General features: G+C 32.3%; 3 protein-coding genes and 1 non-coding gene across 4 annotated transcripts; all 4 read right to left on the bottom strand.

Moving 5' to 3' along the window:
• Positions 1-1,806: 1,806 nt before the first annotated feature.
• Positions 1,807-2,509, bottom strand: LOC131028786 (calcium-binding protein KIC-like). The gene has a single exon (XM_057959134.2). The coding sequence runs from the start codon at positions 2,347-2,349 to the stop codon at positions 2,002-2,004; it is 348 nt and encodes a 115-aa protein (XP_057815117.1). The 5' UTR covers positions 2,350-2,509; the 3' UTR covers positions 1,807-2,001.
• A 6,231-nt stretch (positions 2,510-8,740) lies between these two features.
• Positions 8,741-9,566, bottom strand: LOC131875659 (calcium-binding protein KIC-like). The gene has a single exon (XM_059220264.1). It carries the CDS (start codon positions 9,220-9,222, stop codon positions 8,875-8,877), a length of 348 nt encoding a protein of 115 aa, XP_059076247.1. The 5' UTR covers positions 9,223-9,566; the 3' UTR covers positions 8,741-8,874.
• A 658-nt stretch (positions 9,567-10,224) lies between these two features.
• On the bottom strand, positions 10,225-10,298 carry TRNAI-AAU (transfer RNA isoleucine (anticodon AAU)). Its single transcript has one exon. It is a non-coding gene; the product is annotated as a tRNA-Ile (tRNA).
• A 4,051-nt stretch (positions 10,299-14,349) lies between these two features.
• Positions 14,350-15,194, bottom strand: LOC131028767 (calcium-binding protein KIC). Its single transcript, XM_057959105.2, has one exon. The coding sequence runs from the start codon at positions 14,978-14,980 to the stop codon at positions 14,648-14,650; it is 333 nt and encodes a 110-aa protein (XP_057815088.1). The 5' UTR covers positions 14,981-15,194; the 3' UTR covers positions 14,350-14,647.
• Between the last annotated feature and the right edge of the window lie 10,762 nt (positions 15,195-25,956).

Genomic DNA, 25,956 nt, shown 5'->3' with positions numbered 1-25,956 from the left:
AACAAATTCCAACAAAAAAGAAAAATAAACTAATGTGAGTTAAAAAAAATTTGTAGATTCAATGAACTTTAAGAAATAATAAAAAAAAAAGAAATTAGAAGCAAAACATAAAAGAAACTTAGCAAATCCAATAACAAAAAATGCGCTCAAAAATTATTTTCTTGATAATGAATATTATGCATCTCCTTCACAATCTTTACAATCTTTCTTGAGAATAGATATCATGCTTTGTCTAATGAATATTATTCTTTGATACTTGAGATTTGAAACTTGACAACCGCAACTACCAGTGAAATTTCACTATCACCATAGCCTACTCAATTATGCCAAGTTTTTGGATGGACAAAAACTTCATTACTTGATTGCTCATGTTGAGTGAAAATGTATTTCTATATTTTTTTCTAGAGTTTTTAGACATCATAATCAAAATATGCATATTAAATTCTAGACTTGTCATATCTATTTCTATATTTTTTTCTAGAGTTTTTAGACATCATAATCAAATTATGCATATTAAATTCTAGACTTGTCATATCTATTTCTATTATTTTTTTCTAGAGTTTTTAGACATCATAATCAAATTATGCATATTAAATTCTAGACTTGTCATATCTATTTCTATATTTTTTTCTAGAATTTTTAGACATCATAATCAAATTATGCATATTAAATTCTAGACTTGTCATATCTAAATCTATAGATTTGTATGTCATTTCAAAACAATGAATTTTACAACGTGTATGCATATTAAATTCTAAATTAGTCATATCTAAATCTATAGATTTGTATGTCTTTTCACAAGAATGAATTTTATAAGAAAGATTTGAGTGAAATTGACAAACTAAATGCAAAGTTTTTCATTGTACCCCACGTAATGTCCTTTTATCAATACATATAAATTACATAAATTACTTTTGCCATCTCACATTAATGTCATTGAAGACATTAAGTGAGTGAATTGTCGCCTTACTTTAATGTTTTTCTCACACAAATATATAATAGTTTAATATCATGAAACAAATGCAATAAATTTAAACAATATTTTAATACTTTCATGCCATTCAATAAATTAATAAGATTTACTCAAACAATATTTCAAAATTTATTGTATCTTGAATAAACTATCATACTAATTTAGTATTTGGCCACCCCACATGTATATAATAATTTAATGTTATGTAGTAAATACAAGAAAATAAAAAAGATTAATTACTAATGATTGTTTTCTAAAATGATTCGATAGGAAAATAAATAAATGTTTTACAAAATTATGAAATTGAAAATACTTTAAAAGTATAGGGGAAGTGTACTAGTAGTTGTTATAGATGATTTCGTGCATCCACAAATCCTAAACGACACACAGGATTTTGACGATTTTTTTCAATTGTCTTTGTATGCGACTTAGTTGCTTATAGCTATTGTTCAGACTGCTAAGTACTAATGACACGCTATGGGATCTAGTATGCTCACAAGGATCAAAAAGTACACATTTCAAAGTGTCGCTTGATACCTATTTAAAGATGCCCCAGTAATCGTACACTTAAAACTTCTATTACTTATGCACAAATAACCTAGTAATCGTGTACATTTAAAATTGCCAATAGTTATGCACAAATGACCTAGTAGTTGTGCACAAATGAACCAATTATAATAAAAAATGTTAAAAAGTGAGCGGCTATCAATACATATCAAATTTATTAATGAACTTTTAGTGACTGAAGGTTGGGTGCACAAGAAATGACGAGTAATTGGAACTATAATTGTCAGTTATTTTTTTTTAATTCTGTACCATTATTGAAAAATCAATAGAATTAAATTGCATCCGAATTTTATTCTGTACCAGTAGTTATAAACCAATAAAAATTATATATCCGGAATATGAGAAGTTAACCAGAATTCGGCGGGGGGAGTGGAATTCTGAAATATACAGAGGCGTTAAGACACGGTATACTCTGTATTAAGAAAAAATGAATTTAGACACAATCTACAAGATCAATGTAATTACAAATCTTTCAGCGTTTCTTCCAATTCCTCGACTAGGGCTTTCTGGAGCCATTTGTCGGCCTCCGCCATGAAAGAAGGGCTAAGCCGAACCATCAGAACACAAAATTCATTCTCATTCAGAGCTCCGTCGCCGTCCAAATCTCCCTCCTCCACCATCGCTTCTATTTCTGAATCTGTCAGAGATTCAACCCTTAAAATAGCAGAATTTTTCCTCAGACTTTCGACGGTGATCAAACCCCGTTGTGGATCCGCCAGTGATCGAAACCCTTTACAGAGCTCTGCCATTAAACCGGCTCCGCCCAATTTCTCGGCCATAATTGGGAGGAAATCTTGGAATTCCGCCATTGAAGTAAGCTTTTGTAGCAGGAATTGCAATAGAGAGAAAGGATAGGAATATGGATTGCAGAGAAAGCAGGGGAGTTGTTATAGCATCCATCGCCGACCAGGTGCACAGCAGAAACGATGAGGAAAATCTCCATTGCCGTGTAACCTTCTGGATCCAGTTGGAAACTTAAAAAGCAAGTCAAATAAGTGTTTTTTTCAATTGAATCAATGCGTGGCCAGATTTTTGGCCAGCCATGTGTTTCTTTTTTTTTTGTGCTTGATGTTCGTTTGAGGTGTTTTGCATATAAAAATGTACACTCTATTATACAATAGCTTCATTAAACATTACATGTCCTATTCATTGTATCTATCCATTATCAAGAAGAGAAAGGTAATGTTTATTTATTCTAGAAAGGTAGAACGGTAGAGTTAATGAAGTGATAATATGAATAGGTTTTATGGGTATTAAGGAAATAGGGTCATAGTTTGGACAATATTTTGAAATAGTTATTTTTTAATTCTTGTGTATAAAATAGATTTTATAATATTCATATTTACTATTGAGGAATCAAGACAATAGTTATAAGCAGTTAAATCGCATAAAAATCGTCTAAATTCAATGTATCGTTTAGAAGCTTATGGTGTGCGAAGTTAGCTATAACGATTATTGATGTTCTTCTCCTAGCTTAGATTCAGAGATCATATTTGAATTTTGAAAAATAAATTGAACTCCCCATCCCATCTATAAGTTGCAATCACCATTTCCATCTTTCATCTTAATTTGTTATGGGTTGCAAAAGTGTACTATAAAAATTAAGAATACAAGTTTATATAATGTTTATTGTTTTATAGATATAAACGTACATGTTTTTATAAAAATCCATCCCATATACCAGTTATAATCACTATTGCTCTTTCTTGTTATATTTGTCACCATTGCTAAAACTTATGGTATTCATTACCATTGTTCTCACTTGCACTATTTATGAAAATTTGTAGACATTTGCCACATAAATCAAGGGGTAAAATTTATTGCAAACATAAAACATAGATATAGGTTTAGAGAATTTTAATTATTTTATATAGGCATAGATTTATTCTTTTGAATTATTTACACCAATCTTCTCTTGCTAAAGCCTTGAAAGAGAAAGTCAACCACAATTTAGAACTCAAGACACAAATTTATCAAGTTCAATCTCAACTAATAACTATTACTAAAGATCACAATGGACCCTCCTACATACTGGGAGCATGGGCATGTACACCATGTATTTGAACAATTAGGTGTCTCCTACATATTGGGAGCACAAGGAATCCTATATATTGTAAGTCATCTATAGACCAAAAAATAGATAAGTGATATCATAGAATATATGGTAAGATGCAAAGCTATTTTCTCTAATGTCTTCCCTTTTACAAAAGTGATAATGCATGGTTTATTGTTATGAATTATTTACAACAATCCTCTCTTGCTAAAGCCTTGAAAGAGAAAGTCAACTACAATTTAGAACTCAAGACACAAATTATCACTAATTATCAATCCTCTCTTGCTATATTGTATCTTTAAACCATCTACAAACCCTAAATGACAAGTCACTAATGATCACTAGATCATTAACATTTAGAGTAAACAATTTGTCAGTTCATAATAATTTTATTGTAAATGATGAACAAAGCATCAACTATTAGGATTGTGATTATATGATTGCAAATTAAAACCAACACCAATTACTGTTTAGTAGATTACTTTTTATCTCACATATTGTATCATGAGATTAAATAAATTAATTAAAGACGATAGATATATGATTTTATCTCTACATCATTTGGGTAAATTAGAAGTTGGGCTAAAATTATAGGATTGAGTAGGCCTTATAAAATTTGAGCATCTTTGATGAAGTTAACATATGATCACTAAGATTTTCTATTATTGTTTGAGGAGAGAAAATATATTTTGTGATTTGTCTTTACAACCTACCTTTTTTTTCCCCCCCAAAATGTAGTATGAACGTTCACTAGTTTAAAGACATTTAATCTAAAAATTTAACACGTTACAAAGATAAACTAGTGCAAAAAAAAAACCTACTTATAAGTTATTATACACTTACTTGCCATAAATTGAATCATATGAAAACTCCACTTTGAGTTTTTGGTATATATAATATATGTCCAAACACATCTATCAATTCCAATCAAGCAACACTATACAAATATATTAAACTTACAAATTAGATTGAAATTATTATAGTAGCAATTCATGTAGAGATGATTTCAAAGAGTAGCACAATTATGATCCAAATGTTGAGCATCTCTAATGAAGTTAGTAAATGATTGATAATACTTTTTATTCTCTCTGAAGAGAGCGCATTTGTTTTGTGATTATCTTTTAAGCCTATTTTTACATTAACAAATAATTTTAGTATGACTTGTAAGTTTTAAATGTGTTTAAATTATTGTTTGATTGAAATTTTAAAAGATGTTTAGCTATATTGTATGTATTTAAATCAATGGAGTATTCATTTTTAATGATAGACTGGTATGCTAAAGGCATGCTAGATGTTAGAGGTGTGATGAGAGCATGTTCTTTAAATTTGAGCATATTTAATGAAGTAATTATATATGACTATTAAGATTGTCTATTTTGTTTGAGGAGAGCACTTGCCTATTTTTATCTCAAAACTTGGCATAAATGTGTTTCAATTTTTACACCTACAAAAAACCCCAATACTAAACCTTATATTATAGTGGAAACAAATTCATTGATGAACATTCATGTAAAAATAATTGGCTCACAAAAGAAAGGTAAATTCATAAAATATAAGTGGTGAGATAAACCAATGAGGAACACATGATAGATGGGGCAGAACGAATGGTAGAACAAAGGGATGCCAAATTGGTAGAGCAACCAATCTAAATTGAGAAAGAAAAACCTCAAAAATGGGGTCACCTGACCAAAGTAATACCAAAATTCACCATGGGTGCTAACATAATCCTACTAGGTGGTTTCGCAAAGGAGAGCCAATAGAAACAAAAGAATGGGCAATTTCAAAAGCCAAAGAAAACCATGGAAAGATTAGGCATGGTAAGCCCCAAAACCAAGAGAAGAAAAGGGAAGTTGGAAAGCACCCTCACACAAGAAGAGCAAGGGTTTTGTGATCTCATCCAAAACCCTAAAGCCGACATAGAATCACCTAAACACTTGCAGGTTTTTCATAAGATAGAGTTGATCAGGCAACATTGTAGAAAGGATTGTAAACTGGTGGATGGAAAGCTTTGGAGGTCGGGTTAGTGTTAAACTGATCTCCCAAGATTTCTTCCTCATTGAATGCATCGATAGATTTTTGCAACAAGAAATTTTGTTTGGAAAACCACTATTCTCTAAGGGTTTTTGTTTCCATTTAATTGACTAGGAGTCAAATTTTGACCCCAAAAAAATACCATTAGGAGATTTCCATGATGTGTTAGATTAGTAGGACTACCCACTGAATATTGGAACCTCAACACCCTTAGAAAAATTTGGGGAAGCCCTAGGGTCTTTTATCAATGTGGAAGAAGAATTTTTTTTCAATAAATCGAGGTAGAGGGTAAAATCCTAGTTGGCATTGATCAAGATCTATGTTATTTAATGATAACCTAGAAGTCATAAAAGAGAAGACAAAATGGTTTCAAAGAGTGGAGGTCGACGTGAGTTGAGGGTTGAAAATGCATCCTCAAGAAGAGATTCAAGACTATTTGTTCCTCCAAAATGGATTGGAGGGATGTAGGAGAGCCCTTCTCACCACTAGTAAACCCTAGTAGATCCACAAAATTGCTAATGAAAAATCAAACTCAAAATAAGGATACAAAAGGCAATAAACCCATTGATGGAGAAATGTGTCAAGGGTGGCATCAAGAAAAGGTAGATATCGCACATCCCGACATTGCAAATTAGGGAACCCTAACTACTCAAGACCCTTGCCATTACCAATGAGATTTTGAGATTTAGTGATGGGAGCCAACACAATCAAAACACTCAATGCATTGAAGGAGGTAACATAGAGGGGAAAATGAAGAAGAGGCAAGAAAAAGAACTAACCTCCCTCTTAGAGGAAACATTAGCCTACAATTAAGGGAGATTGCATCAAACTGCTCTCCCTTAGCAGTGAAGAAGAGGATGAAAGAGGGCAAGGAACACACGGTATTGAATAATGAAAGAGAGAAAAGAGGCCAAATTGTGGAGGATGATCTTATGATCGAGCAATAAATCCCAGAAAGGTTTAGATTCACAAGCATAATCACTCCCCCAACCAAGGGTAGTCCTGAAGAACAAAGGGGACGTGGGTCAAAACGAATAGGCAAGGAATCTTGGGAAGTAAACAACCCTTAAATCTAGTTGCAACTGAAAGATCCTAGGCGAATATGCCTATGGAAATGGAGTTAGAAGTAGGAGATATGATCGCCTCTCTAGAACTGGAAGCATTTTGTGATCTATTGGGTCTAATAAAGGTACAAAAGAAGGGGATATAATCAAATTAGGTGATAGACAATGAACACCAAGATGATAAACTAAAAGAGAAAGTAAAATCTAATGTTCGTGTGTATTAAACATCTACAAAAGACATTTATTGAACAATAATAATGAAAAAAAAACATACCAAGTAGATTGTACGGGCTAGCAATCTAACTGAAAGTAAAGAGTGCATTAACCAATAACATTCACATTTTAAAACTAAGCATAACTCAACACAACATTTGAAGAAATGGTAAAATCTAATGCACCAACTAATTAATCTACCTTTAGCCCTAAGGTATATTACAAGAGTAACCTTTATTCGATTTTAAGAAAATATAAACATGTACAAATGTAAGTTTTTGGTTTAAATGAAATATTTTGGGTATTTTATTAGGTGCATTGTGATATTACTCAATACAATCTTAAAATTACTAATATATTTGAGTTTAAAGTTTTACAGATTCAACAAATTCCAACAAGAAAGCAAAATAAACTAATGTGGGCTCAAAAATTATTTTCTTGATAATAAATTATGCATCTCCTTCACAATCTTTACAATCTTTCTTGAGAATAGATATCATTCTTTGTGTAATGAATATTATTCTTTGATACTTGAGATTTGAAACTTGACAACCACAACTATTAGTGAAATTTCATTACCACCATAGCCTATTCAATTATGCCAAGTTTTTGGATGGACAAAAACTTCATTACTTGATTGCTCATGTTGAGCGAAAATATATTTCTATATTTTTTTCTAGAGTTTTTAGACATCATAATCAAATTATGCATATTAAATTCTAGACTTGTCATATCTAAATCTATAGATTTGTATGTCATTTCAAAACAATGAATTTTACAACGTGTATGCATATTAAATTCTAAATTAGTCATATCTAAATCTATAGATTTTTATGTCTTTTCACAAAAATGAATTATATAAGATAGATTTGAGTGAAGTTGACAAACTAAATGCAAAGTTTTTCATTGTACCCCCACGTAATGTCCTTTTATCAATACATATAAATTACATAAATTACTTTTGCCATCTCACATTAATATCACTGAAGACATTAAGTGAGTGAATTGTCGCCTCACTTTAATGTTTTCTCACACAAATATATAATAGTTTAATATCATGAAACAAATGCAATAAATTTAAACAATATTTTAATACTTTAATGTCATTCAATAAAATTAATAAGATTTATTCAAACAATATTTCAAAATTTAATATTAATTTAGTATTTGGCCACCCCACATGTATATAATAATTTAATGTTATGTAGTAAATACAAGAAAATAAAAAAGATTAATTACTAATGGTTGTTTTCTAAAATGAATCGATAGGAAAATAAATAATTTTTTTCAAAAATTGTCAAATTAAAAATACTTTAAAAGTATAGGGGAAGTGTACCAGTAGCTGTTATAATTGACTTAGTACATCCACAAATTCTAAACAAAACATCAGATTTTGACGATTTTTTTCAATTGTCTTTGTATGTGACTTAGTTGCTTATACAATACTAATCATACATGCTATGGGATCCGTTCTGCTCACAAGGGTCAAAAAGTACACATTTCGAAGTGTCGCTTGATACCTATTTAAAGATGCCCCAATAATCGTACACTTAAAATTGCTAATACTTATGCACAAATAACCTAGTAATTGTGTACATTTAAAATTGCCAATAGTTATGCACAAATGACCTAGTAGTTGTGCACAAATACCCCACTAATTGTGCACAAATGAACCAATTATAATCCAAAAATGTTAAAAAGTGAGCAGCTATTGGTACATGTGAAATTTATTAATGAACGTTTAATAACTGAGAGTTAGTGAAAAAAAAATGAAGAGTTATTAGAACTATAATTGTTAGTTTTTTTTTGTTTTTTTTTTGAAAAACCAATAGAATTAAATTGCATCCGAATTTTATTCTGTACCAGTAGTATTTCAGAGGCGTTAAGCACGGTATACTCTGTATTAAGAAAAAATGAATTTAAACACAATCTACAAGATCGATGTAATTACAAATCTTTCAAGATCGATGTAATTACAAATCTTTCAGCGTTTCTTCCAATTCCTCGACTAGGGCTTTCTGCAGCCATTTGTCGGCCTCCGCCATGAAAGAAGGGCTGAGCCGAACCACCAGAACGCAAAATTCGTGCTCATTCAGAGCTCCATCGCCGTCCAAATCCCCCTCCTGCACCATCGGTTCTATTTCTGAATCTGTCAAAGATTCAACCCCTAAAATAGCAGAATTTTTCCTCAGACTTTCGACGGTGATCAAACCCCGTTGCGGATCAGCCAGTGAACGAAACCCTTTACAGAGCTCTGCCATTAAACCGGCTCCGCCCAATTTCTCGGCCATAATTGGAAGGAAATCTTGGAATTCCGCCATTTAAGTAAGCTTTTGTAGCAGGAATTGCAATAGGGAGAAAGGATTGGAATATGGATTGCAGAGAAAGCAGGGTAGTTGTTATAGCATCCATCGCCGACCAGGCGCAGAGCAGAAACGATGAGGAAAATCTCTATTGCCGTGTAGCCTTCTGGATCCAGTTGGAAACTTACTAAGAAATCGTCAAGAAAGTATCTAATTTTGAAATTGCCAATTGCAAACAGCTTTCATCGCGCCCAGTTCGAATAGGCTGGGAATTTCGTTGAAGGCGGTAATAAAATCTACGCGAAACGATGGATTCATTTCAGACCACGACTTCAAAAAATGAGGAGCACAACTTTGTGTCGACGAATTTGTTTTTTTTTGGTGGTATTGAATCAACGCATGAGTTTTTTTGTGTGGTCAAAGAAGTGTTTTTTTTTAATTGAATCAATGCGTGGCCAAAGTTTTGGCCAGCCATGTGTTTCTTTTTTTGTGTGGTTGATGTTCGTTTGAGGTGTTTTCCGTATAAAAATGTACTCTCTCTATTATACAATAGCTTCATACATGTCCTATACATTGTATCTATCCATTATCAAGAAGAGAAAGGTAATGTTTATTTATTCTAGAAAGTAGAGTTAATGAAGTAATAATATGAATAGGTTTTATGGGTACTAAGGTAATAGGGTCATATTTTGGACAATATTTTGCATAAATTTGATGTATTCTTAAATAACTATGTTATAAATTTCACACTAACATGTCATTATTAACTAATTTGTAATTATAGATTTTTTTTAACCATTAGGAAAAAAATTCTCTTGAAGATTTAATAAAAAAATATAATTGTAAATATATAAAAATTAAAATCAATCATATAAATAACTATTAGAAATCACTAATTTGCTAAAGTAGCATGCTTGAAAATTTAATCCTTCGTAGAATCTGTAAACTGAAAAACATTTGGATTAATGTCGACTTCTTTATTAGCGTTAAAGACTCCGAACATAAAATGTAGATATCCATTGGCCTATGCAGGTCTCGAACCTGCGACCTTCGCGTTATTAGCACGACGCTCTAACCAACTGAGCTAATAGGCCATATATTTATTTCATTGTATATGTCCAAAAATTAACTTTAATATTTTTAATTGATTTTGAAAACCCCGTCAGACGATTTGTCGGTTACGTTCTTTGCGTTTAAGAAAAAACTAAGACGTGTTAGTGTGCGTTTTTTTTCGAGCGTTGGATGAGGGAAGAAAATTATTATTATTTAGTCGACTAATAATTGTTGAATTATTTTTATTATTTGTAAATATTAAATTATGAGTTAAAAATGTGTATACAATCACTCTAGTTTTAGTATAGAATAGAACTGAGGGTATTTAATTTGTGAATTTTTATGAGTTGTGATTTTTAGTCTCAATTTTTTTTATAGTATTTTTAAAAAGAATTTTTTAATTTATTTTTATTTGTTTTTAATGGAGGTTCAAATTTGCGAGCACGATAGGTCAACAAGGGCATGAAGTCCGCGAACTGCGACTTGATTCCTAGTGGGCTCATTTGGAACAGTTCAACTTTACCAATAGACCAAGGGCCCATTGATAGATATAAATTTTAGTGAATGACAAAATTAAAAAAAAACATACCATCATTTCATATATTATATTCAACTATTTAAATTAAAAAATAATCTATTATTTTATATATTTTATTCTAAATAAAAAATATTAATTTTTTTTCTTTTAATTATAATATTAAATTACAATACTCTTATAGAAAAAAATTTAAATGTTCTCGTTTCTTTATTATATTATATTTAATATTTAAATAAAATGTTGATCACATTATTTAAACATTTTATATAGAAATAATTAAGTTGTAAAAATATCCTCTCTCCTTTTATAATATTATAAAGAATACATATTAATTAAATTTTGAATAATAAAATTGACTTGTAGTTTCAAAGTGTATTCTATTGAAAAATATCATGTCAAAGTCACAAAATTAATCAAAATAAGATATCATGATACAAATTCTTTCTTGTTCATAGCCTTTAAGAGGGAAATTCTAATTAATTGCAAAAATGTTTGAAGGGTCTTTGAGGCCAATGTCAATCTATTTGAATTCTACAAATATGTTGTGAGTGATTTGTTTGAGGAGGCAAAGTTATATGTTTGTGCCTATAAATATTTTATGAAAAAAATTTGTAGTGTTTTGATTTTTTTTATATGAATACATATTTGTTTGTACAATTGTCTTTAATCTACAATGTTTCTTTGAATAAAACAATCAAGGGTTGTGTTATTATTCATTACTCATTCATAGTAATGAATTATTTTTTGCATTAGTATCTATTCAAGTAGTGGCATAATTTCTTTCATAGAAAGTAGTTAAGGAATTCACTTGTAGATTATTAAGTGGTATTGTATGATTTAGCCATTAGTAGTTCATGTTATTATAAGGTAATAACATTTGTTTGAAATTGTCATCAAGAAATGTTAAATTACATTAGAACCTAGATCTTGTGAAGTTTCATTGGTTCATTTGAGCAACCACCAATAGATTGGTGACTCTATTTGGGAAGGTATTCACAAGCATGTGTTTGTTTGGAAGAGTCAAATAGTTTGAAGATCTTCATTATTTTTATACAAAAATTAGTATAATACATCTCAAGATTTTATGAAATTTTGATGCTTTGCTAGTGGAATGAACCTAAAAAGTATTTGATCTTTGAGGATTTTTTAGTTTCTTGAAGAATGTGTCCTCTACTGAAAGGTGGCAACTCTATCAATCAAATTGATCAATTGTTGAAGATTTCTTTTGTTTATGTGCAAGCATATTACAAATATGCAAAGTTTCCAGGTAGAGAAAGAATATTTGCAAAAGTCTACAATAATTTTCTAGGTAATTGGCCTCTTTCCTTGTTTTATCTTTGAAGAGGGAAAGCATTGTATGCAGGTCACTTATGAAATTAAAAAAAACAAAGCTTGTTCCCATTTTATATGAATATTTGTACCAGAAGGAAGAGAACCAAGATAAATATCATAAACTTGAACATATTTTGATGTAATAGGTGAGTGCTGATAAAATATTCATGGTAAATGGAGTATCACTGATTTGTGTAGAACTTGCATATGTTGTAAAAGTTTATGTGGTCTCTATAGATCTATAAATCTTGTGCAACTAGCATAAGGTATAAACTTTTATTTTGCATATTAATAATGAAGGAAAGGGTCTTAGCATTCGGAGATATAAGGGGTTATGTATTGCAACAACCTAAGATCTTGTCAAGTTGAAGTAAGCCATGAACAAATGATTGTAAGAGAAATGTGTTTTTACTTAAAGCACATTTACATATGGAATTTTACTATGGTTTTGCCCTATAAGCTCTCAAATGTTATAATGAAAAGTTCACTGCAATCCCAGTCTTGACTTTAGAGAAAGCCTTTCTCTATTGAAAGATACATGCCATTTTATTTCAATCGCATCCAAAATTATCTTAATTCTAAATCAACAAGAGAGCACTTGTAGATATTTAATGAATTGATGAAAGATTGTAATATTGAAGCAGAAGATGTTATCATGGAGTTGTTTGTTCAATCTCTTAAAGAAGATGCTATAGATGGGCTCTTTGATTGGCATATGCAAATTTGCATTTCTTCATGACATAAGTTCAAAATAGTTTATATTGATCAATTTAATGAAATAATTAATATAAGTTCATTGATCAATAAACTTGTTCGTATCCGAAAGATGAAGGGGCAGTAGTTCCATCTTTTAGTGTGAGGCTTGAAAAGATAGTAAGAGAGATTCTAGAGAGCGCTAGACCCAATTATTCAATTTGTCTAATATTATATCTAGGTATATTTAAAATGAAGAAATGAATTTCCTACCAAGAGATAAAAATCTCATTAAAGCCAAAATTTGACAATTGATATTGCTTGTGAAAGAAAAATCTAATTATTCATTCAAAATTACTATTCAAATACTAAAACATTTAAATTTTTTTTTTTATAAATTTAATATATATCAAAATAATCTTATAACAATTTCAATATTCCATCCAAAATGTCTATTTTCTTTTAGTACAATCCTTTTAAAATTTAAAATTTATTTTATGACAAAAATAATAAAATAGGATAACACAACCTTCAAATTTAGGCTCTAATCCTCAAGATGAACATAGTAAGATATAATTTAAAAAAACCAGATTTTGGAGTAGAACAATCTCAAATAGCTTTTCTAGTGCCCTTAATATGTATGTGAATACAATAATGCTCTGAAAGACTTGGTTTGCTTTCTTTTGTGAAGGTATATTTGTTGAATATATACAAGCTATTATATGAGCCATTACTATTCTTACAATTCCAAAGAATCTAACTACAATTCAAAGAAAATATAACATATTAGAATTTAAGAGTGCTTCTAGATTTAGTTGTATGATAGCTTTTGACTCAACGTTTCAAATCACACTCTATGATTCATCATCTATACGAAGAAAACCTATTCCTCCATGATCCAACATCAAAATGAAATCTCAATAATACATATTAGAATTAGAATTGATCCCAAACAATAACACTAAAAACAACTAGACAATTAAATCCAAAAACACTATTACATGAATCAATACTTTTGGCTTTGTAACATTTTGTGATGGATCAAAAAGTGTAATCGGAAACATTGATTTGAAAAGTTTGAATAAAATTTAATCTAGAAGAAACATTATCTATCCATTGTTTTTTTTTTTTGGTAACCCAGAGGTATCCCCATGTCTCATCCCAGCGACCAACCCCGCCTTACCTTGGACTTATGGGAGTCAGGTTGGGGTCAGAGGAGGGGCGAGATGAGGCAAGACTAGTCCTCTGGAGGCGGATGAGTCTGTCTGCAGTCCTAGCCGCTGGGTTAACCTGACAGGGAATCAAACCCAAGACCAATGGGGAGCAAACCCACAGCCCAAGCCAATTCACCTACCATGCGGAACTAACATTATCTATCCATTGTTATATCTGACTCTCTATCCACTATTTTGATTCCTATGGCTCTATCATACGGATAATAGATCACAAAAGTGTGAACAAAACGTTGATTCAAAAAACTTGAACACAATTTAATCCAAAAGAAATGCTATCTATCCACTATTATATCATCATCATAAATTATAAAAATCTATATCATCATCATAAATTATAAAAATCTATAATAATGTTTTTGGGGATAACCTCTCCCATTATTCCTCCAAATGTGTCAAAGAAATATAGACATCGTGATGTTATTATTTTCTAAATAATAAACATATTAATTTAAAAGCCTGAGAGAAATCTTTGGACCTTGCTGTTACAGATGTCTAAATCCTAAACATATTAATCTAGAAAGCCTCAAAGAAATCTCTGCATCTTACTGCTATAACTTTCTCTGATTTTAAACCTAAATAAGAAGCGTTACAGTTATTCTTTCAGTCCCTGGGCTAGGGCTTTGTTCAGCCAATCCTCTGCCTCCGCCATGAAAGAAGGGCTCAATCGAATCATCAGAACGCAAAACTCATGCTCATTCAGAGCTCCATCGCCGTCCAAATCTCCCTCCTGCACCATCGCTTGAATTTCCGAATCTGTTAAAGATTCAGCCCCTAAAACAGCAGAATTTTTCCTCAAGCTCTCCTCAGTAATCAACCCTAACAGAGGATCGGCCAGAAGGCGAAATCCATTACAGAGCTCCTCCATAAATTCGGGTTCCTCCAATTTCTCCGCCATAGTTGGCAAAAAATCCTTGAATTCCGCCATTAAATTCAACAGAAGCCTTTACAAGAAGCTTAATTTGATCTCTGAATTCTGAATTCTGAATTCTGTGAGAGGATTCCAATATGAAATGAATTGCAAGGGGGAGAGGGTATTATAGATCCCATAACCGACGCTTCTAAAGAAATTGTGTGGCAGACCACCGAAAATGCATGACAAACCGACAGGAAATTACTCCTCGCCGTCCATTTGCAAATTATAGATGAAATTGTCACGAGAAAATTTGTGCGTTTGATTTTTGTTGAAAAGTAAATAGCTGATTATTTTGATTTTTGTTCAAAACTAAATAGCGGATATTTTGAAATAGTTCTACCACAAATTTTTTTGGGGGGTTTGTAATGGAAATAATTTTGTCCGCATCTTTTATTGTATAAGTAGGGGATTTAGGTTGTCGATGTCATTTATTTTGAAAGAATGTATTTTTAAATTAAAAGCTGTTAGTTGGCTAAGTTAATTGTTTTTATATATCGAATTGTAATACTTAAAGGGAGCATATATTTAAATTAAAAGTTGTATGCGTACTAAATTAACATAAGTACATAATTTAAATCAAATGTCGAGTCTTTTGGCTAAGCTCTCATGTATAGGGGAATCTAGTATGTCAAAGTCACTATTGGGTTAAATATGGTTCAATCTTATGAGCGGATGATTTGAACCTTAGTGGATGGCATAAGCAAGGAATATAACATTTGCTTAAATAATTGAACTACAACCCTTCAATATTCATCACAAATATCAAAATATTTATGAATTTAGAAATTAAATTTGAAATTAAATATTTGTCGATTTGAAATAAAATAAAAATAATTGTTGTGAAATTGACAGATTGGATCATTTGCACGTGGTTGCTTAGTTAAAGGCGAATTGTGGTTTAAATGAATGCTTACTCAATTGTTGTAACATGCTATATAAAGGCAAAGATGTTTGACATCTATATATTTTGACTTGTTTCCATTAAAAAAATGCCTTTAAAAACTTCATGAAGAGTACGACACATAAAATATGTGTAAACACTACACCTTGAGGAAAACTACTCAACAAAGCTCTTTCGATTTTGCAGAAAAAAAAATATTAATGACAAAATAAACTAAACAAACTTTTAACAAGTGACCTAAAAAATATATATATTTTTTTTGATGGACGATTTTTCATCCACAAATTTGTTTTCGCTACTCAATATGGGAGCACGAGCCTTAGGCTAAACCTCTTTGACTAAGAGCCAAGGATTGAGAGGTATCCATTCTACCAAATTTGTCCAGGGCATGATCCCCCTTATGATGTCAAAGTCTTGCACTCATCATAACTTGATCTGAAATGGGTTCATTAAGAACCATTCATCTTCACTTGTAAACCAAAGACCTATTGACATGACCTAAAATTTGAAAAGATAAATTTACATTAAAAACTCAATATAAAAAAATAATAAAAATAAAAAATAAACATGAAAATGTGGAAGTAGAGGGAAGTTCGTGGCTCAAGTGTGTCCCCTCTTTGGAATGAAGTTTCCATTACGCGCTTTGTGTGGTTTTGGTGTACCAAAATATATTTTCAAACTCGTTGACACAAATTTTGTTTACTCTTTGTCAATGGTCTAGATTTTGTAGATACGACCCAAAACAGACGCCACATTTTCCATACACATTTAGAAATTTATCAAGAATCTCTACCATTCATTATTGAATAGTTTAAAAGCATTCAAATTATGACAGTGATGGTAAAGCACCCATTAATATTAAAGCTTAAACTTGTCACTATTACATTGCATATTTTAGTATTTTTATTATAAACATTGTTTTCCATAACCATGGGAGGTTTGTGTTTTTGATTGAAATAAATTTAATGGCCTTACAAGAAGGGTTTATGACACATTCAAACCCACAATAGTTGAAGATTGACTTCTAATTATAATTTCTTTTTATGAATTATTATCAAGACTATAAAGTCTCAACCCTTGTGGCAATTTATAAGTTGACCAATTGTCATTGGTAAATCAAACCAACAATGTATTCATAATATGTGGGCATAAATCTTACAATTGTGTAAGATGTTTTTTCTTAACATTAACAATGTTGAATCAATAATTATAAAGGTTGTAAGAAATCGAAGTATTGACTACAATAAAATGAATATTAGTATAATAGTATATTTATATTCTAAAAAAAAAAACGTAAAATAATGTCGAGAGATATCACATAATTGTCTTGCATGTTTATTTGTTGTCAAGAAGGACATGGAGCTGAATAATGTTGCACTCTTTCACTCTCATTAAAGATGTAACAGTTTCATATACTTAGAGACAAGTGGCAATGATTCTATTTTATTCAGAGTAATAAAATAATACTTATAGAGAAATTGAAACATGCATGCATTTACTTGTCATCTACATGTCAAATTTATTCAAAATCCAATTTTTGTTTACGGATATTTGTATTTCATTGTAGATGCCTCTCGGCGTAATCACACACACTAAGCTTTCACCTCTAAGTTTAAAAGTGTTAAACACTCAGAATCGACTGACATTCTCTAAGCTTAATATGTTGCTTAGTGTGGGGTTTTTAAGGCTGGTTGGTTTTGTGAAGAGAATCTATTCATTTTTGCAATTAAAAGTATATTACTAGTATACCTATATTTAAAAAATATATGTAAAATATGTCAAGAAACAATCCTCTTAAAATAAATGCTTTTCTAAAATACTAAACACCAGAAATACAAATCCATTAAAGTCTTGCATGCAAAAAGCTGTGAATCTAGCTGGAGACAAGTGGCGAGGGTTCTATTTTATATGGAGTAATAAAACAACACCTTCACAAAAGCTGAAACATGGCATATTTCACGCATTCACCTGTCATTTGCATGTCAAATTGTTTCAAAAATGGTTTTTTGTTTACCAACATTTTGATGTCATTGTAGATGCCTCTCGGCATAATAATGAATGGCTATCTTTAGCCTTTGTCAAAATAATGTGTTAGCATGGATTCTCTGCTGCAAACCAATTCAGTCTTCATTATTAGTAGTTACACAACAAAATAATACAATCTTCCACTACTGTCTGTCTGTTACTTTCTTCTCTGCAACTACAACCATTTTTATTTTTGTTTTCTTAAAATAGCAGAAATTATATCTTCTGACTTTGCTGGAATTCTGAGCATGGTAAAACTATGGCAAAATTTTTACCACAATTGTTACAAGAAGCTCTCTGAGTTGCCTGAAAGTATAAGCTGAGAACATGTATTCAATGGAAACATAAAATCCTTTTGCAATAAATTATTTTCCTTGGGAACGAGAGAAATATCAAAAGAACAAAATTTTCAAACTTACGAAATAAAAGTAATTATTTACTTATAGACTTAACTAGTATATCTATATTCTAAAAAAAAAATACGTAAAATAATGTCAGAGATATCACATAATTGTCTTGCGTGTTTATTTGTTGTCAAGAAGGACATGGAGCTGAATAATGCTACACTCTTTCACTCTCATTAAAGATGTAACAATTTCATATACTTAGAGACAAGTGGCAATGATTCTATTTTATTCAGAATAAAAAAATAATACTTATAGAGAAACTGAAACATGCATGCATTTACCTGTCATCTACATGTCAAATTTATTCAAAATCCAATTTTTGTTTACGGATATTTATATGTCATTGTAGATGCCTCTCGGCATAGTATAAAGATGAAAACAATGTGTATGACACATTATTAGCAATTATTATATAAATTGTATAATGGTATTGGTGATGTACATAACTTTTTTATTTACAATGTGTTGATTGGTTTGGAGTTAGCTAATTTGCAATTTGATTTTTTTAGTTGATAAACAATCTTTTTGTTTGTATTTAGCATTATTTACAGATATTGGTATGTTATTACAGATGCCTCTCGGCATAATAAAATATTTTTATAAAGATGAAAACAATGTGTACAACACATGATTAGCATTTATTATATAAATTGTATAATGGCATTGGTGATGTACATAACTTTTTTATTTACAATATGTTGATTGGTTTGGAGTTAGCTAATTTGCAATTTGGTTTTTTTATTTGATAAACAATCCTTTTGTTTGTATTTAGCATTATGTGTAAACGAGAAGACAATGATGTAATGTAGAAGAATATGTTAAAGTAAGGCTTTGAAATTGTCATTTCTAAATGAATATAGCAATTAAAACATATAGGCCTCTAAATGGGCCTAGTAGGATTAATCATGCTCATGATGCAAAGGGTAGAGTGGTATGGGAAAAACCGGAGTTGGGTTGGATAAAAAATAATTTTGATGGGGCTTCAAGGGGAAATCCCAGAGTATCGAGAGTGGTTTGCATTGCAAGAAATGATGAAGGACTTGTTTTGGCAAGGGGTGCACAATGATGCATGATGGTACCAATAATGAAGCAGAGGCACAAGCTTCTTTGCTTGTCATCTATCTTGCAGACAAACTTTCAATCACTAAGCTACATTTGGAGGGAGACTCAAAAATAGTTACAGAGGCTATTGCTAAAGGAGTTTCTCATAAAATTGGAGAATATATAAGGTCATTTATATTATCAAGAAAACACTTAAAAAGTTTCAAGATTTTAAAATCTTGCATGTTCAAAGGTAAGGAAATATCAAAGCTGATTGGTTGAGAAGGTGTTGGTGAGCTTAGTGCGGCCATGGAACCAAACTTTTCGCTGTGGGCGTCACGACCTATGGTGGCCTTTTGGGGTGCCATCTCGGATGAATGTCTGTCAAATGTTTTTTGATTTGAAGACCAAGATTTCCTTACCCAGGTGAAGATTGTGCTGGGAGAAGAATACATGCAAGCGAAGTATAAGTATCATATGAATGTGGAGATCGCTTCAATGTTCACTGCATGGTGTTTCAAACTTGTGGGGGTGGATAGAGTTCAATGGATAGTCACTAACAGTCTACAAGAGGATTGGAGGTAGGGTTAAATATTTTAATCAGAATGGCGAGGGATGGAGAAGGGTTTGTGTGCCTAAATGGTGTTTAGCTCCACTCTAATGAATTTTGCCCACCGTTGCGTCCATTCCTATTGTGGAGTGACAACTGCAATAAGGAAGTTTAGAGGGCCTCAACTTAGATTGGAATGCATGGTGTGCAAGAATACATCCGCTCATGGGAGAGGAGGGAGATACATAGGGAATTGGAGAAATGGAACCCATCGAATGAAAAGTCGATTGAAGAACTCTCTGGTTCGAGATCCTCCATGAGAAGGAAGTGAGGGCATCCTAGAGGATCAAATAAGCAACCACGAAGCTAGTCACTATGGATTGGCTTTCCACCGGAAGTCCACAATGATCAAGATGATGATGAAGATCAACAGGAGGGCTCCAAAGACGAGGGAGGAAAAGGAAAGGAGTTGATTATTGCTAGTGGATCTTAGTCTGTTTTTTTGTAGATTTATGTTTATCTATCTTAATTAGTCTCAGGGGGTTAGATAGAAATTTTTTGTATGCATAGGAGGATTTTGTATATGGGGATCTTATGTGGATATATGGACTATTCAGATTGCAATAACCATTTTGATATATGTAATATTTTGAATATTAATACAAATCATCAATTACTGATCAAATCAAGGATGCGATTTAAATGTCTAAAGTGTGAGGTGGTGGGATGACCCTAGTGAGAACGAGTCTCTACCAATCTGATGGAGCAAATGTGAGATGTTGGCAGGAGATGAACTACCCATGATCTTCTTCATCATTTGGGTGGATGATGTATATTGATACATGCACTTGAAACTTGTTTGTTGTCATTTTTCACCCTTTTTAACTATTTGGCAGAGTGATAATAGTTGAGTTGGAGGTGGCACAAATAGCTTGAACTCAAAATGATGATTTGGCCATATCGTACATCATTGATAGGAGGGTGAATTAAAGATCATTACTATTGATTTGACACGGGGTCAAGTGGAGCCATTTAAGAAAAAAAAGAGGGCGATGTTTTGGCTTTTCCAAGGTTGAGGTGTGTGAAGTAAGTTTCAGATAGCAACAAAAGGGAGCTTGAATAGTGCACAACTAATAGTCATGGAAGTGAGATTTTCACTTCATTCAATTAAAAACAAGTCATTTTTTTTGGAAACGTGTTCGAAAAAAGGTTTGGGGGAATTTTCAAATTTGATGACCCCACATTTTTGCAGATCATGGAGGTGTTGCTAGGGGAAGACTATTTATAATCAAAATTTCATTACAGATTGAATGTTGATATAATTTTCATGACGATTGCATGCGGGTTGATGTTTGGTATAAAGGAGGAGGCGATTTCGATGGCAAAATCTTGTGTACCAAACCACTCACTGTGTGGCTTGATCTCTTTGATGGCATTGGCTATGGTGGGAAGAGGCTTGAGGCATTTGTTTGGTGAAGGGATCATGCTACAAGTGAACAATGTGGAGTTCAGACCCTTTGTTCTCTAGAATGATGAAGTAGATAGAGAAGCCATAATAGAGGACATGTGGGTGGGTTGGGAGACCCTGGAAGACTACATTCATGAGAAGGAGGTGAAGATTTGAATGACACAAGTGATGAAGTGGAAGGGTGAGGCAAAGAAGACCAAATTTACTTTGTAGGACTTTGGGTCAACGACTCTAGTAAAAAGTGTTGGCAATTGACACTCATTTGATGGATTTTAGTGCATTGATAATGGATCAAGGCTGTCATTGATGGAAACTCTTCTTGGAAATCATATCCGGTAGTCATGGTTTTTGGTAATCGGTGAAGAAAGTGATCCGGTAATCCATCTTCAGTATTTCAAGATAGTAGAGCATTTTTTGGTCCAAAAGCGTTGCGGTGATTGTGGTGGTGAGATTCATGCATGGGATGATAGGGCCGACTTGTGGAAGTCATTTTGACATCATTTGATGGATCTGCATATGTTTTGGTGATTCAGTCTAAGCCAACACCCGGTTAAATGTTACATTGCATATTGTGTTGGTCGACTTGATGAATGTTTTATTTTGTGGTTGCGGATATATAACGGATGTAGAAGATATTTTTGAATGATGATATGAGTGAGTTGTGATCTGGCGTAGTTTCACATTTGCATTCTTGATCTAGTAGCTGACTAAGGAGCATAACATAGTAGAGTAGAAGAGGTGGTACAACCAGATGTTATGCACTTAACCGGAACTCATCTAGATATTTTTTGATGCTATTTTGGAGTTCAATAACTGTAGTTATCATTGTAATTGATTTGTAAGTCAGTGAGACTTCCATATTGTAATTAAACCTTTGGTTCTAGGTAGTGTGCCTAAATGCAAGTGCATTCCCCTCATGTAATATCTATGTACTCTTGATCACAGTATATGAATATTGTGGGTTCCAATCTCACTGTGGTTTTTCCCTTTCTGGGTTTCCATGTAAAAATCTTGGTGTTATGATTTTGTGGTTGATTTTCTTGTGTTTCTGCATTTTACTTTCCTGTATTTTCTTCTAGTTGTCTGATAATAAGTTTGAAAGTTTATTTACCAGCAAAGCACTGATTCACCCCTCCTCTCAATGTTCCTTGATTCCAACAAAAAGAAGTTGAAAATCTAGAATGGCGATAGTTTTTGCTATATTTCGTTTTAATTTTTTTGTAAAATTGGAAAGTTTAAATTTGTAGTTTGGAAAAATGGTTGAAAGCCAAATTTTGGGTGGTGGGATATGGGATTGTAGTAGGATAGTCTTTGTAGGCAAAAGCTTGGGTAGCCGATGGTATAAGTGGTAGGGGTTGTTTTTCTTTAGACAATGTTAGGGGTTGATCCTTGTTTTTGGCTATATATGACTATTAATTTATGATTTTTTTTTAATATTAATATAATCTTATAAATTATCGATAAAGAAAAGAATAAAAACATATAGCTGAATAGTTTGGGGAGACTCAACTCTACTAGGGTTTAGATATTGGATTTTCTTTTGTTAGCTTATAAATTAATGCCTACATCATACTGCTTCTTTGAGTAGCATTTTCCAATGTTTTTTTCTTTGTGTTCCTATGATATTTTTTTCCTTTAAACTACCTCAAACTTCGTCAATTTAGCAATTGTCGTCATTGTCGATGCTTTTACAATACATGAGGATGTCTCTGCCATAAAATTGGCCCAAGAAGCTTTTCACATATTTTTTTCATGAAGTATGTCTTCTAAAACATTTCTAAATATGGTTCTTACCATCCTAAAATTTGATAGTGCTTATAGATGGCTTGAACATGTTACTTTAATAATTTATTTTAAAATAATGTTAGGAGAATGCCCCTGAAAGCATTCTTAAATAATGGGTGAACAAAGCTTGGGTCTCATATGAGATCTACCTTGTTATGTCCAAAAACTCACTTCTATGTACTATAATTTCTTTCCTAAAATAACATCTTTCTTTCCTAAAAATGTCTCTATATTGAGATTGATCTCTCTAAAGATTTTAAACATTAGATTGATATCCAAGTTGGTCTTATGAGACACATCTAGTGTCTTATATATCATAACTTGCCCAACACTTGATATAGGTGTCATTCAATTGTAAGAGTAAAAGATCATCCTTTTTCTTCTCCTCAAGGTGATATATTACATATATGTAATATATATTATCAGGAACATGAGGCCTTGTGTAATACAGTGGAAATGGAGTTTACCAATCTAAACATGCAAACTAGGAATCAAGCCCATTCACATCAACATTTATTAAAGAATAATCAATTAGGCCCAACTTTAGACCCTTGCCAAAGCTGGGCACTTTGATTACTTTTTCTCTTTTGAATTATAATATGATTGGATAAGATAGAATGAGAAATGATGCAAGAACTAGGGATTTTGACAACAAACATCATAAACAGGAAGATACATAACTGTAAATAAGAAGAGAAGCTTAAATTTGGAAATAGAATGCAAGGAGGAACCTATGTCTATAATTTGGGTTCAAAATAGTTGGACACTAGAGCTAGGTACCATAGTCCAAGGGGTCTTTTCGTTAGCTCAAGTGTTTGAAATCTAGATTAGGGTGCTTTGTAGATCTTCCTACCAAAAATTTAGACAAGAAGTGTAAGAAATTGTTGTATTTATGGTAATGTACAAGTTTTTTGCTTGTGCAAAATCTTAAGTTGTTTATCTTTGTTTGCACTTTCTAGATCTGCAACCTTCTACCATTAGATCTATCGCCTACACATAGAAAAGAGGGGAAATGAATTGGACTATATAAGGGTTTTCCTAGGTCAAACCCAAGTAGGTGTTAACCTCCATTATAACAATGATGACTAGAAAAGAGAGCTTACGCTTGGTAGGGTAGAGGCTAAATTTGAAGGAAATGTTGAATGGAAGTGCTAAAAAAAAAAACAAACCTTTTATTGGTGATACAATTCTCTTTAGATAAGTCCTCCAATTTTTAATGCAATAGCATGATAAATCATCACAAAATCCATCATTAAAACATACTTGAAGAGAACTTGTTGTATCTTGATGCTATTTGTACTCATATCTACTCTTGAGGAAGAATATTTGTCATTGAATTGGAATGATAACTTATGTAAGGATTGTTCAAATGAATTACAGTTGATGCCTTTATAGAGGTTTTTCTCAAGGTATTTTAGGCTTCTAGGCTAACTTCCAATGGTCATATCAATTTATTGACATTGGATCATAGATGGAGATTACCAATGCTTTGACAAGTTCAAATTTGGGCCTCTTTTAGAGGGATTATGGTGTTTATCATGCTAGTCCAATGGGACTATGTTTCCTCACACCATAGTCCACCCAAAAAGGGGTGAACCTGAGACATAAGTAGAGTGTGTTGTCCTTGATTTCAGTGCGGCTAAAATCGTGAGGCACCCTACGAAACTGGTTCATTTTGTACTTCACATCCTTTGGGAGAGCTTGACCGACTCCATTAGTTAGCTCCTTTTGCTTTTCGCTTTTTGTTTTTATTGTTTTCAAGTTTTTTTGTTATTTTTTGCAATTTTGCCTACAAGTCGGACTTTAAAGTCTGACCTGCAGGGTTTTCCCTAGTGAAAGAATTGCACATCAAAGTTTAAAGTCCCATGTGCAATGTTATGGTTCTATCTCTACAGATTGGACTTTAAAGCCCGAACTACAAGTAGTCCTTCTCCTGCAGATCAGACTTTAAAGTCCAACTTGCAGGGTCTTTGCTCCTGCACATCGAAATTTAAAGTCCGATGTGCAGGTTGTTTGCAGTGTCTTGCATGTCAGAATTTAAAGTCCGACTTGTAAGAGGTTTTATCTTGAAGTCTGACATGCACGACACGCTTAGCAATTAATGAGGGCATTAATTGTTAATTCGAGGGTTAATTATTAAAATTTGTGTTTTAATTCTTCATTTCATTTTCCAATGTTTCCTCCTCGCATGCCATCCTGCTCCTTTCCTCCGATTTTGCTCCTGATCGTCTCGCTGGTTCATCAAATTTTCATCGATCTCCTTGATTGAGGTAAGGTTTTCGGGTTTTTGTTCTCATGCTAGTTTTTCCCTTTATTTTTCATTTTTTTATTTTGCCCTTCCCTTTGAGGTCGAGGGCACATCGAACTTTAATGCCTGATTGCCCTTTGATCTTTTAGTCCATCCTCCTTCCTCTCTTCCCTCACCTACGTGTTGGGTTTCAAATCCCGGCATGCAGGTGAAGGCAGATATCTCCTACATATCAGACTTTAAAGTATGATATGCGGGAGATATCCTTCCTGGTAACATGTCGGGTTTTAAAACTTGATGTGTTAGCAGGAGGTTTAAACCTTACATATCAGACTTTGTCGGGTTTCAAATCCCGACATGCAGGTGAAGGCAGATATCTCCTGCATATCGGACTTTAAAGTCTGATATGTAAGGTGGGTTTGTTCGATTGACATGTCGGGTTTTAAAACCCGACATGCCAATCACTATTCATCCGAAGCACGTCAAATGTTAAAGGTTGATGTTCTTATCCTTTGAATAGTCCTTCCCTTGCACATCGTACTTTAAAGTTCGATGTGCTAATG

The sequence above is a fragment of the Cryptomeria japonica genome, chromosome 5 (genome assembly GCF_030272615.1).
Source record: "Cryptomeria japonica chromosome 5, Sugi_1.0, whole genome shotgun sequence".
In the NCBI taxonomy this organism is placed as follows: Eukaryota; Viridiplantae; Streptophyta; class Pinopsida; order Cupressales; family Cupressaceae; genus Cryptomeria; species Cryptomeria japonica.
This window is presented reverse-complemented; position numbering and strand designations above follow the sequence as displayed.